The sequence below is a fragment of the Aythya marila genome (assembly GCF_965140915.1).
Source record: "Aythya marila genome assembly, chromosome: 24".
Classification (NCBI taxonomy): domain Eukaryota; kingdom Metazoa; phylum Chordata; class Aves; order Anseriformes; family Anatidae; genus Aythya; species Aythya marila.
The window spans coordinates 5303944-5316494 of NC_139065.1; the positions used below are offsets into that span (position 1 = coordinate 5303944).

Sequence of the window (12551 nt, forward strand, 5' to 3'; positions counted from 1 at the left end):
ACAGCATCCCCGGGCTGGCCCTCGTGGTGCAGGAGGGATTCACGGGGTCCTGGCGCTTCCCCGTTGCTTGTTCCCGAAGCCCAAAGGATTTTTCCTCCCTTGGTGTGGGATCTGCACCCAGGGCTGTGGGTGGATGCGGCCGTGAGCTTGTTTGGGTGCTGGCAGGAGGTGAAACCCAAAAGCTGTGCGATGCAGCCCTCCTCCTCGGGACACCAACACCCGCCAGGTCTGGGGCTGGCGTGGGCTGGGGTGCTGAGCGCTTCGCACCGAGGCAGCTGCCTGCAGAGTGGGGCTGAGCCTGTGGATGTGTGAAAGGAGCTTGAAACATTTCCAGCATCCTGGGCTCGGAGAAAAGCCCGAGGAATCCCATCCTGCCGCCCAGGAGCGGGGATTTGCCTCCTCTGTGGGCATCGCCCCTGCAGAGCCCGGCAGCGTGGGTGCCAGCTCTGCGGTGGGGGCAGGATTTGGCCTCTCAGGGACCCGAGCGTGTGGGCTGGCTTTGCATGGGGACTGCTGTTCCCAAAAGTGGTGTGGGAAATGAGTGAAGGAAACCCCACTGCTGGGGAAGACCAGGAAACGCCGCTCGGTTGTGGTGACGGAGCAGGCTCGGTCGCCTCTGCGGTTTTCGCAGTGACATCAAGTCCCTTCAATGGTTTTATTATATCTGTGCGTTATATGGCTGCTTATCTGTTATTCTTGCGATGCAGCCAGAGATTAGCTGCAGGAGGGTGGGCAGAGAGATTCCTCCAGGCTGATTCATGAGCCACTGCTCCGTCCCCTCCTGCTCCAGCGCTGAGCTTTCAGTGCAAAAGGCGCCGGCATCGGAGCCGATCGGTTGACAGCCAGGACAAGGAAAAAGCGCTCAAAACTGCGCACACAGAGCAGAAAAGCCAGACTATTTCCCCTCTTTCATTGTCCCGCAGGTGTTGCAACCTATTCTTTTCCTGTTTTGCATATGTAACCAGAGCTGCTTGCAACGGCCTCGTGGCCCTGCTGGGATTGCGCAAGGGAGGCGAGACTGCGCCGGGGTTATGCGGGTGGCCGCAGCCCCCAGCCTGCACCAGGGAGGGAACCGGAGCGGCTTGGATGGGGCAAATCTGCTGCCAGCCTCCTGGTTTCGAGGGATTTCACTTTTCATCCACCATCAGTGAGAACCCCTGGCTTTGCCCAAGAGCTTTGGGTACGGCTTTGGGGACGCGCTGCGGCACAGCCATCGCTGCCCCATCGTGGCGAGCAGCAGGGGCTCCGAGCTGTGCCTGCATCCTGCAGCAGAGACTCGGTCTCAGGCCAGGTCTGACATTTACCCCTGGTCCCCGTGGCCAGTTTTGGGATGCTTCCCTGCTTTTGTAGCCCCACGTTGTGCTGCCGGCCTGGCCAGCTCTCCCTGGGCAAAGCCAATGTACTGCAAGGCAGGGAAATATTTTTCCTTTTAATCTCTTCTGCTTATCGAAATCTCCGGTGCTGCTGATAGGAGCAGCAGGGAGAGCTTTTTCTGAGCCCAATCCCAGGCAGACTAGGAGGACCTGGGTTTGGGATGCTCCTGAGAGGGGACCCAGGGCCAGGCCGTGCGTCCCCTTCTCCTGGTGACATCCCGCTGTCCCCCTGCACTCTGACCGCCCTCTCCTCCAGTTTGCTCCGGGCTTCTTTGCTATTTGCTGTGGCAACGGGTGATAATGAAACCTAGTAAGCAGGGCAACATTTCCCATTAAACGTTTCAGAGGGCAGCACCGATGGGATTTGCAGCCTAGGGCAGTTGGAAGCAGCCAGCCAGACAGACAGAAAGACGTGTAGGGAGTGGGGAGGTGCGGGGTGGCTGTGGAGGTTCCCTGGGCACATGGCTCTGTCGTACACGTCGGCTCTGCTCCGTATCGCATGTTTCCCCAGCTGACACACCTATGTTGCCGTTCATAAGCTACGATAAAGGTCTCTGCACACAGAAGGCTCTGTGGCCTCGGCTGCGGGGCCGTGCTGGGTTGGGGCTGCCCCTGGCTCCTGTTTGGGGACGCCGTTTCCCACATGGGGACCCCAGAGCAAGTCTGGGCGCTGTGCACAAACCCCGGAGCTGGGCAGAGCCCTGGGGCTGTGCCTGTGGCTCCTGGCTTCATGCGGTGGCTCTGCCCAGGACCTGTTATCACAGCCGGGGATGCCAGCCCAAATCCTGCTGCTTCCAGCACCCCTCAACATGAGGCACAGCCCCAAACGATGGGGAAGAGGAATTCCCTGGCATCCCGACCCACTGCAGCTGCTTGGCACTTCACAACGGGCATTGTGGGGTGCTGGATCCAGGCTGCTGCCGTGGCGAAGCGCTGCTGGGTCGTGCACGTTGTGCCTTGACCGAGGCAGGGTGAAGATGCTCGGGGTGGTGCCGGGGCTGTGGTGAGCTGGGGGCATTGGGTGGGCACTGGGGGGCTGGGACCCCTCTCCCCACCACGCCGGCTGCACCACATCCCCGTCCCATGCACCCTTCCCACACCAAAGCCCGGCTGGGGCTGGCGACCTCCCCAGCAGGGCTGCATCCTTCCCAGCCCCCATCTCCCCCCTGCGCAGCCGCCACGTGTTACGGACCTGTCCCTATTTACCAAAACAGTGGAGAAAACTCACCTCGGGTGGCAGGAGCCCTAATCTGGGGGCAATGTTTTCCATGGGATAAGATAACATTAACACACCGACCGCCTTCCGACGGGGTTTTGTTTTCCTCCCTCCTCCAGGCAAACATCGGCAGTGGACACTTATCAGCCGGCTGCTCCGGGGTGAGCGGGATGGGGCTGCAAAACCCCCCTGGGACGTGGTGACGTGGGTCCCAGCCAGCATGGGACGCATCCAGGCTGCACTGGGGTGTTCGTGCCTGGGGTTTTTTGGCTGACGCAGTAAAATCGTGGGGTTTTAGGGCATGGGAGAGTTCGGTTTTGCGTGCGCAGGAGAACCGCCTGAACCACCCCGCGTTCTTTACGTGGTTAAAAAACGACAGTAAATACCAGCTCGGGGTCTGTCTCGGTCAAAACAGCTTTTTCCTGCTTTTGCCGGTGCAGACAACCCGGGCCCGGAGTGCTGCGCGTTCCCGCTGTGCCCCCAGCGCCCCTGCTCCTCCCTGCATGCAGCAGCAGCACAGACCTGGGGAGGAGAAGGTGCCAAATCCCAAATCCTGGAGCCCCTTCCCTGCAATTTTGGCGAACGGAGCGAGTGGCCGTGGCCTTGGTGGCTCAGAGCATCCTCGCTTGCAGCCTGCTGCCTCTGTTGCAAGCCGCATGTGGCTGCGCTGGTGCACGAGTCACCGGTGATGCTCCTGGTCCCAAAACCCCGGGGGATACTTCATGCCACGGGCTTCTGCCAAGCACTGCTGTGCACCCAGAGGGTCTCTGTGCTGCGGGGTCTGGCCCCAAAAGGAGCCTTTGGTCTTGCCCTGCGTGGCATCCCCATCCCTCGTGTGGGTGTCCCAGGTGGGAAGGGGTTAACGGTGCCCGACTTGCTCCACTCCCCTCCTGGGACCCTTTTGGGTCTGAGCCCGGCACCTCGCTGCACCCCTCAAGGGTTAACCCCGCTTGGGCTGTTCAAACACCTCCAGCTGAGGTAAGCACACAGCCTGTTTGTTCAGGTAAATAAGGAAGGAATTAGATATAATGGCCAAAGGAGGCATTTGCTGACCGACCTGCACTCGGCTGGGCTGCCCCCGGCCCCCTCGCGTCCCTCGGCGCGGCCACCACCATCGTCCCTCGGCCACCGCCGCGTGCGCCCCAGCCTCGTCCCCGACTGCCCCCGTGCTGGGTGCCCGGAGCCGATGCGGCTCCTCCTGGCCACCGCGCTGCCACCGTGCTGAGCCGGGCAGGGTGCTGCTGCCCGCCCTCCCCGCCGACACCGGGGCACCCCGCTGCGGGCCATGCCCACCCCGGCCACCGTGCCGAGCACCCCAGGGACGGCTCTGCCCGCCCGCCGCCGGGACCGATGCCTTTTCTGAGCTGCCCCTTCGAGGTAAGACCCCTCCACACTGTCCTCGTCCTTCCCGTGGGAGACTTTGGTCAGCCCCCTCCTGTGATCCCGGGAGGTTTGGCACCGGTTTGGGATGGGTTTGGGGATGTCCCCTGTGGGCATCCCGTCCTGCGGCTCCTGCTGCTGCCGTCAGGGCTCGGTGGGGACGTGGCTGTCCCCCGGTGTGAGGCTCCTGGGGCTTCTTGGGGTGGTGTCACCCGAAATCAAGGAGGGTTTGCGAATTCCTGGAGTAAGGATGGGGAGCCAGGGCACCTCCTGAGCACCCACCACAGTCCCTGTGCCACCTCCCCAACGAGAGAAGGTCCCGCAGAGCCCTGCACCCCCTGGGAGGCTGGGGGATGATGAATTTTGGGGGCACCACGTGAGCGATGGGAACTGGCACCCTTCATGGAGGTCTCAGGCTGCCAGCAAGGCGCTGCGAGCTGAGGGGCACCCGCAAAGTGCTTGGAGCCCTGTTATCAGACCTGTGCCTTGTTGGAGCTGCGGAGCTTTTCTGGATCTTATTTTTTTTTCCCAGTGCTCAAGGCACATTGGCTCTAGGTTCGGTTTTTATGGTTATGCTCGGTTGGTGAAAGACAAACGCCACTCGGCTGCCAAATCCCCCACAATACGGCCTTTCTCATGGGCAGGGAGCCGCCGGGGGAGGAACGTGCTGCTATAAATAGGGGCTCCCTGGCCCTGCATGGGGAACACCAAGCTCTGCTGCTCACCTGGGGGACACCGAGCACTGGGGCTTTGCTCTGGCCCCCAGCAGGCTGTGCCAGCCCCCCCCTCCCCGCTGCTGTTTGCCTCCTTGCGCCAGTGGCCAGGGCAGCCTGACCTGGGGCGCAGGCACCCGTGGGGACGCTGGTCCCCGTGCCAGCACCCATGCAGGTAACGGGGAGGGGGCTGGGGGGCACAGCAGGAGGCTGGGGGGCAGCTGGGGGGCTGCAGGACCCCGATGTGGGCTTCGTCCGCTCTGTGCAGTGGGTTTGCCCCGAGTGGGGGTCTCTTGGCATAGCGAGACCCCGATCCATCACATCTCCACGAGTGCCACCCCAAGCCCCCAGCCCCATTTGGCAAATCCCCCCTCCCTGTGCGCAGAGGTGAGGGGGGTGCAGGGTACCACCGAGACGGGACTGGGGGCTGGGGGGGGGGTGGCACGTGCTGGTGGGACCCCGCGGTGCTGGGAGCTGCCTCTGAGCACCCCGATGTCTGCTGCCTGGGAAAAATAACGGGAAAACCTGAAAGCTGAAGGTTTAAAGGGGCTTGGGGGCAGAGAGGGGGTCGCTGGGTCCCCCATCATCTCCCATCCCCAGGCCGTCAGCTGAAGGCAGGTGGGGAGGGGGAAGCCCAAAGGATGAGTTAAAGGGAAGTGCTGCTGGTGGGGACCTGGTGGCACAGCACGTCCCCGTCCCCGTCCCCGTCCCCGTCCCCGTCCCCGTCCCCATCCCACTGCCTGCCCCCTGCCCTGCCTGCTCTCAGCTCCCACAGCCCCGCGGGAGGATTTGGGGACATCCCACACCCGGGGAGGGCTTTCGGAAGTGCCTGAGGATTTGGGGACATCCTGGGTGCTGCGGGCAGCGCCACCTCTGCGCCCGGCCAACCTGTGCGGGTCCCACGGGGCTTCCTGAGCCGCGCTCCGGCACAACCTGTTCAACCGCGGATTTAGTCGTAATTAACGGGCCCATTGTTCGAGGGTGGGGGTGGATTTTTTTATTATTTTTTTATTATTTTTTTTTAATTTTCCTTGCTTCCAAAGGCCAATCCTCTGAAAGGTGCAGGTGTCACCGCTGTGTGCAGTTGCGGGTCGCGTTTGCCAAGAGAGCTCTGGGGCAGTGCAGGCGGGGTCCTTGTCCCCGTCCTCACCCCCTCAGCCACAACCTCACCGAGCCCCCGATGGAGCTGAGACCCAGACGGGTGGATCGCAGCAGGGGCAGAGCTCTGAGCCCAGCAGGGACCCGGCACTGCCCCAAACCCTGCACCTGGCAGAGCCCTGCAGCCCCGCAGTGCTTCTCACTCCAAGGGAAGGCACTGCTTGGTTTTCTCTGCGATTTGGGAAGGTGACGTTAGGGTTAGAAGGACCTGGGCTGTTGCAGTGCCCTTCAGCTGTGGCTGCTGCTGTGCTACACAGGAGAGTTTTCCTCCTTGCTCTGCTCCAGGCTCTGCCAGGCAGCAATGGGAAACGAGCCCTGGTGCTGTCAGCTCGGCCCCGTGCCGTGCATCCCCTTGGGGCCGGGGAAAGCAGGGAGCAGGGGCACCCCGCACCCATCTGAGCTGCCACCCACCGCTGTCCGCAGCAGGGCCCAGCGCAGTGTCCCTTGTTGTTTCAGGGCTGGGTGGCTGAGTTTTGCTCCAGGACCTGAGAAAACCCCTGGGGGCTTCATCCTGGGCTGGGGGCTGCTCCTTTGCCCCGTGCCCCGGAGCTTCTCCTCCGCGCTGCGGGCACCCGGCTGCGTGGCGGGGCCGTGCGCCCGAATCCGCGCTCCCGGGAGCCTGGGAAGCCCGGCGGGCTTTGCGAATTCGGTGGCACTTGTTTGTTTAAAAAGTGTCGCAAGAGCTAAGTCCCTAATCGCTTCCTCTCTCGCCCCAAGCAGCAGGACAAGCACGGGGCCACGCTGGCGTGGCTTCGCCGCGGGCGAGCTGCGGGCGCTGGCAGCGTGCGCGCAGGGCAGGGAGCGCTTGGCGGGGCCGCTGCGATTGTTGGGGTGGCCCCAAATAAACCAGAGGGGAGCACGGAGGGGTTTTGGGGAGCCGTGCGTGTCGGTGCTCCCCACGAGCATCTCGGTGCCCTGGGATGCACCTCCGGCTCTCGTTTTCCAGGGAAAAGCAAAAAGGGAGAGGAAAGGGGAAAAAAAACCCTCCCAAAACGGCTTCTTAGAGCAAACAGGTCCCCACCCAGCCCGGCCGCCTGCGTGCCAGAGCGGGAGAAAGTCAAACAAAGGCCCCCGCCCTGAGAGTACAGCACGTTTTGTCGGATGATTGCTCAGGCTTTCGGGGCCACTTTCCCAAGGGATCGGGGCCTTCTTGTCCCAGCTGGGGTAGGAGGGGACGGGATGGGGACGGCTGCGTTGCTGCCACCCCGCTGCCTCCCTCCTGCTCCTCCTCGTGCCCGTCCCGTGGCTGTGGCAGCTCGATGCCCGAGGGAGGGGACTGCCTGGGGGCTGCAGGTCCCAGGGGAGGGCACGGAGGAGCCCCCGGCCCCGGTGTGCCCCACAGGGGTCTTGTCCCCGTCCCACAGCCGGTGCTTTGCAGGCTGGAGCCGCGCAAGCTGTTGCCGCATCTCCTTTGTGCCGGCAGCAGCGTGGGGCTGGATTTAAGGCTGATCTGTTAAAGCTCTGCCTTTAATCCAGAGCAAATAAACGAGAGGTTTGGAAGCGGGCGCCATCTCTCAGGGAAACTGCCCGGGAGGTGGGAGCAGCCCCGCAGTGCAGGCACGGCTTCCTCCCCCTCCTCTTTGGGTGCCCACGGCTCCTCCATGAGTTTTTCCAAATTTTTTTTTAGGGTTTTGCCAAGGGTTAAACACGTCCCTGTGAGCAGCATGTGGCCGGTCCTCCCCGTCACCCTGCCGGGGCTGTGGTGCCTAACGGGGGCTGTTAACGAGGTTTAATGACCCCCACACTGCCTCTGGGAGCTGACCCATGCCCAGCTACAGGGGGAGCAGTGTTGTGGAGATGAGTGGGGTTTCGGCAGGTTTTTGGCACGCCAGGAGCTGTGGGGACGGTGACGACGGCTCAGCCACCTGGGCTCAAGGGACTCCTGCAGGAACTGTAGGATTGCAGGAACTCCCAGGGTCTATTTTCCTCTTTATTCCTTTAAACCCTTCCTTTTCCCCTCACCGGGGTTTAGAACAGATGGGGAAACACCTCACACCAGCCGCTCTGCCCCCTTCCCCTTTGCCTCGTTTCCTTGGGTGCTTTTGGGGTCTTGGTGGTTTGGGGTTGGTTCAGGCTCTGCAGGCTCCTTTCGTGTTGCAAAAGCTGGGTAGCAGCGACGCTGCTTCTTGTGCTTCTAAAGAGCCCCAAGACTTTTTATTTTCATTTTTAATTCTTGTGAAGAGAAATGCCCCGAGGCAGGCGAGGAGCTTGGCAGTGCCCTGGCCCTACCGTGCCTGTCCCCAGCCTCTCCCCTCGTGGCATCTTTCCCTTCCCAAAGCCTCCGGATGCCTCTCGGGGAGCTTTCTCCACGGATGGAGCCGTTCCCTGGTGTTGCCATGGAAATTCAGCAGGCTCATCCTCTTCTCCGCAGCCTCCAGGGCTCCCCGCGTACCGGAGACAGATGGGGACGGGCCGATTTGGGGACTTTTTTCTCGTGGGAGAACAAAAAGAAAGTTCTGGTCCGGGGGCTGGCAGCAGGTGGCTGAGGCCAGGTGCCCAGGGAGAAGCAGCTCCGGGTGCCGTCACCACCAGGGCACCCTCGGGTGGAAGCAGCAGGCGATGTTTTCCACGCACACCCACCTGTCTGCGTGGTTTAGGCATCCTCCGTCCTTTAACACCCACGGGCTGCCCTGCAGAGGTGCTCTGGGGACCCTACAGGTCCCGTGCAAGGGGCTCCAGCCCAGCTGGGACCCTCCTGCTGCAAGCCTGGTGCCCAAATCATGAGAAAACCCCAAATCCCGCAGTGCCCGGGCTCCTTCCCCCCGTAAAACAGGACATCCCCCAGCACCCCCAGATAAACCCGAGCCCTCCTTCATCCGAGGGCTCCCCTTTGGCATCTCTTTGGAGGATTTTTTCCCCTCTAACAGGCTTAGTGCCTCCCTTTGTGCCTGCCGCCGGGGCTGAGCCTCTCCTCTCCTCTCCTCTCCTCCCCTCCCGGCAGGTCCGGAGCCAGCGCTGAGCGCAGGAGGCATGGGCAGCGCCGGCCCCGGGCTGACCGCTCTGCCCCCCGGCCGCCTCGCCCGGCCCGACGCTGCCCCCCTGCCGCCCCCCTGGGACCCCAGCGCCCACCCCTGGGGCTGCCCAGACAGCCCCAGCCCCCCCAGCACCCCCGAGCAGCCTCTCCCAGCCTTCTGCCTCCACTACTTCGACATGCTCTACTCCGAGGACATCGCCTGGGCTTCCAAGGGCACGGGGGAGACGTCGCAGAGCGGTGCCCCCGCGGGGCGAGGCGAGGCGCAGAAGGAGCCCGAGCAGTGCCCGGTCATCGACAGCCAGGGTTTGGGGCTGGGGGCCGAGGGGGACCTGCAAGGAGGCCTCCCCTTGGAGGAGCACTCGCTGGAGCAGATGCAGAGCATGGTGGTGGGCGAAGTGCTGAAGGACATCGAGACGGCCTGCAAGCTCCTCAACATCGCCGCAGGTGGGTGCGCGCCCGGCGGGGTGTCCCCGACCCTCCCCATGGGGTGGGAGTGGGGTCGGTGCCGTCCCGGGAGGGATGTGCCCGGGCTGCAGGTCCCGATGCATTCACAACCCCAAGCATCACTCCAGGATGGGGCTGGTTGCTAAAATAAAGCACCCCTCACCCCTGGTGGCTCGGGGAGAAGCTGAGCCCTTGCTGCGGGGTGCTGGTGTCACCCCGGGGTGCTGCAGACAGGAGGGAAATGGGGAGGAAAAAGCAGGACTCTTTAAAATCCCATTTTTCCTGGGAAATTGGGTGCAGTTGCATGGGTGGGTGAGGCTGGGGACAGCCCGGAGCAGGGAGCTGCTTGGGGTGTCACCGCCACAACGCCAGCAGCTTGGGGATGTGCGTAGCTCCGTGCAGGATGCACGGCCCCTAAAGGATTTGGGGTGGCGCAGGGAGGGGGGTCCCCAAAGCGAGGGAGGTGGCACAGGGACGGTCCCACCACCACGGGGTGCTGGGGGAGGCCGAGAGCGGGGTGCCCCTGCATGGGGCTGGGGGGGCTGCGCTCACCGCCCGGCCCCGACCCCAGACCCCGCGGACTGGAGCCCCGGCAACGTGCAGAAGTGGATCCTGTGGACGGAGCACCAGTACCGGCTGCCGCAGATCGGGAAGTCCTTCCAGGAGCTGTCGGGGAAGGATCTGTGCGCCATGTCCGAGGAGCAGTTCTGCCAGCGCTCGCCCGTCTGCGGCGACGTCCTCCACGCTCACCTCGACATCTGGAAGTCCGGTGAGGTGCCAGGGACCTGGGGGAGCCCGGAGCGGGTGGTGCTGTGCTGGGGGAGAAGCTCTCTGACCGCCCGCTCCTCCTTTCCAGCCGCGTGGATGAAGGAAAAAGCCGCCCCGGGGGATGTGAGATACTGCGGTGAGTTCTGCACGGGCTCAGCTCCACCAGCTGGACAGGGAGCCCGGCCCTTGATGTGGGTCTGGGGTGGTGGAGGGGCTGCTCCCTGCTGAGTTGCAATTATCCCTCGTGTTGGCATCCGTGGGATTGCGTTCCCTCTGCCCAAGGGCTTCTGTGTGGTGCAGCAAAGGGGGAAAAGCTGCAAGAAGTGCGCTGGCCCCATCCTGCAGCCGTGCATCCTTGTGGGGCTGCAGGAGGGCTGCACGGAGCAGAAACCAGTACCCCCAGTGCCCTGGGCTGTGGATGGAGCTGCAGGCACTGAGCTGGGCTTTCTGGCAGCCCCTGGGCAGCGCAGGGCAGTGGGGTCGCTCTCCCCAGCCTCACCTGTCCCCGTCCCTTCCAGGGGGTGACACCAGCTGGGCGGACAGCGAGGTGGACTCGTCCTGCGCCGGCCAGCCCATCCACCTCTGGCAATTCCTCAAGGAGCTGCTGCTGAAACCCCACAACTACGGGCGCTTCATCCGCTGGCTCAACAAGGAGAAAGGTGGGCAGGCAGGCGGGCACCACGGCGGCCCCAGGGCTGGGGAAGGGGGTGAGGCGGTGACCCCAAAATTCCCGTCCCCGCTCCCCTCGCAGGCATCTTCAAGATCGAGGACTCCGCGCAAGTGGCTCGTCTGTGGGGCATCCGGAAGAACCGCCCGGCCATGAACTACGACAAGCTGAGCCGCTCCATCCGGCAGTATTACAAGAAGGGCATCATCCGGAAACCCGACATCTCCCAGCGCCTCGTCTACCAGTTCGTGCACCCGGTCTGAGCGGCGCAGGAGGGGCAGGGGACCCCCCGCCGCCTCCCTCTGCCTCCCCGACCTCACGAACCAGCATCCAGCGCTTAAGGACCGGGACTGGGGTACTGGGAGGCTCAACCCCGATAGACACAGACCGCAGGGACCCCCCCGTGCCCAGACCCCAGTCTTGGAGCGGGGACGAGCCTCCAGCTCCGAGGCCACCCCTGGCGTGCCCGGCTCCGGGGCCAGGACCCTGCACGGAGCCTTCGTCTCCTGGCTGAGGGTGGCTGTGGATTTTGGGGCGGGCGGAGGAGACAGGGGCATGACCGGGACAAAATAAGGGCTGATGTGTTTGTGGCTGGGGTGGGGGCTGCCCGAAGCCTTGGTGCCTTTCAGCAGGGATCAGGGTGGGAGCGTGGACACCCCGGTGTCCTGCCTGCGGGTGTCTTGTTGTCCCCACGCGCCATCCTCCCTCCTCTGCAGCCTTGGGCATCAGCAGGACACGGGGCCAAGAGCAGCCCCCAGCAGGAGACCCCAAAATCCCCACGGCATCGCTTGTCCCAGCACGGGGGGGACCACCAGGATCATGCTCCCCTACAGCCAGACCCTGTCCCCATGCCACCACCGGGCCAGCCTGTGGGACCTGTCCCCTTTGGCGCTGGTGACCCCGTGCACTGCAGCAGGGCTGCTCCGGATTCTCCCCAAAACCCAGCTCCGGGCTGTTGGGGATGGGGCAGGGGGGATCTGCCCCTTGCTGCAGCTCAGCCCTGAGGTGCCAAGACTGGGACCACCCAAATTTTGGGCCTTAGAGGATAGCAATTATGTTCATCCCACAACCCCAGGCAGGGGCTGCAGGTGGCAGGGGAGGACAAACCTGGGCACGGGGCGTGAGTGGGGCTGGTGGCTGCGGATCTGCCCCATGCTGGAGCAGCCGGGTAATACAGGGACGGGCACGTTGGTGTTGCCCTAAGGGGGGATCCCTCCAGCTGCCGGCCACCCGCACCCACCAGTGGGTTCCCAGTAGGACCGGTGGGCTCGAGGCCCCAGGAGGGAGGCGTCCCCCCCGTCGCTGTGTGCACTGCCCCCGTCTGCGCCGTGCGTTTCCCAACAGGAGCAAATTGTGGGCTCAGGACCTCGGCTCTGACCCCTTCTGAGCCAGGTCCCCAGCCCCACGGGGACCCCCAAAGCCCTCAGGTCCCAGCCCTGGGCTCCTCCCTAGATTTTGGGTTTTATTTTGCCCTCCCGATTCCTGCCTTTAGGAACAGAGAGCTGCCAGCTCTGCTGCTTCCCTCCGGGACACGGATCCGAAGCGCCGCTCTCTGAGCCAGGACCTGGACGCAAAGCCAGGGACTGTTGAAGCTGCACATTTCACAAGGGTCTAAGTTACCTGGCAATGTTGACCTTTTATATTATAATTGTTATTTGTTTATTTTTCTTTCTGGTTTTGGCTGGCAGCAAGCTGTGGTTCAGGTTCAAACGGAAAGGGTGGAAGGGAGGCCCGGAGACCTGTGAGACGCTTTGTGCGGGGTTAAAAGAAGAAAGCCCGGGCGTTTGGGCTGCTCCTTTGTGTTTAACTGAACCGAGCTGCCTGGAGGTTTTTGGGCTGCCTGTTTGGTGCTGCTCAC

The 12551-nt window shown here is 63.4% G+C and overlaps 1 protein-coding gene across 1 annotated transcript; it reads left to right on the plus strand.

Annotated features, from left to right (window-relative positions):
• Positions 1-3665: 3665 nt before the first annotated feature.
• SPDEF (SAM pointed domain containing ETS transcription factor) lies at positions 3666-11729 on the plus strand. The gene is made up of 6 exons (XM_082778406.1): positions 3666-3966; positions 8782-9258; positions 9830-10027; positions 10115-10162; positions 10545-10685; positions 10778-11729. The coding sequence occupies exons 2-6, from the start codon at positions 8811-8813 to the stop codon at positions 10954-10956; spliced, it is 1014 nt and encodes a 337-aa protein (XP_082634532.1). The 5' UTR covers positions 3666-3966; positions 8782-8810; the 3' UTR covers positions 10957-11729.
• Positions 11730-12551: the final 822 nt, after the last annotated feature.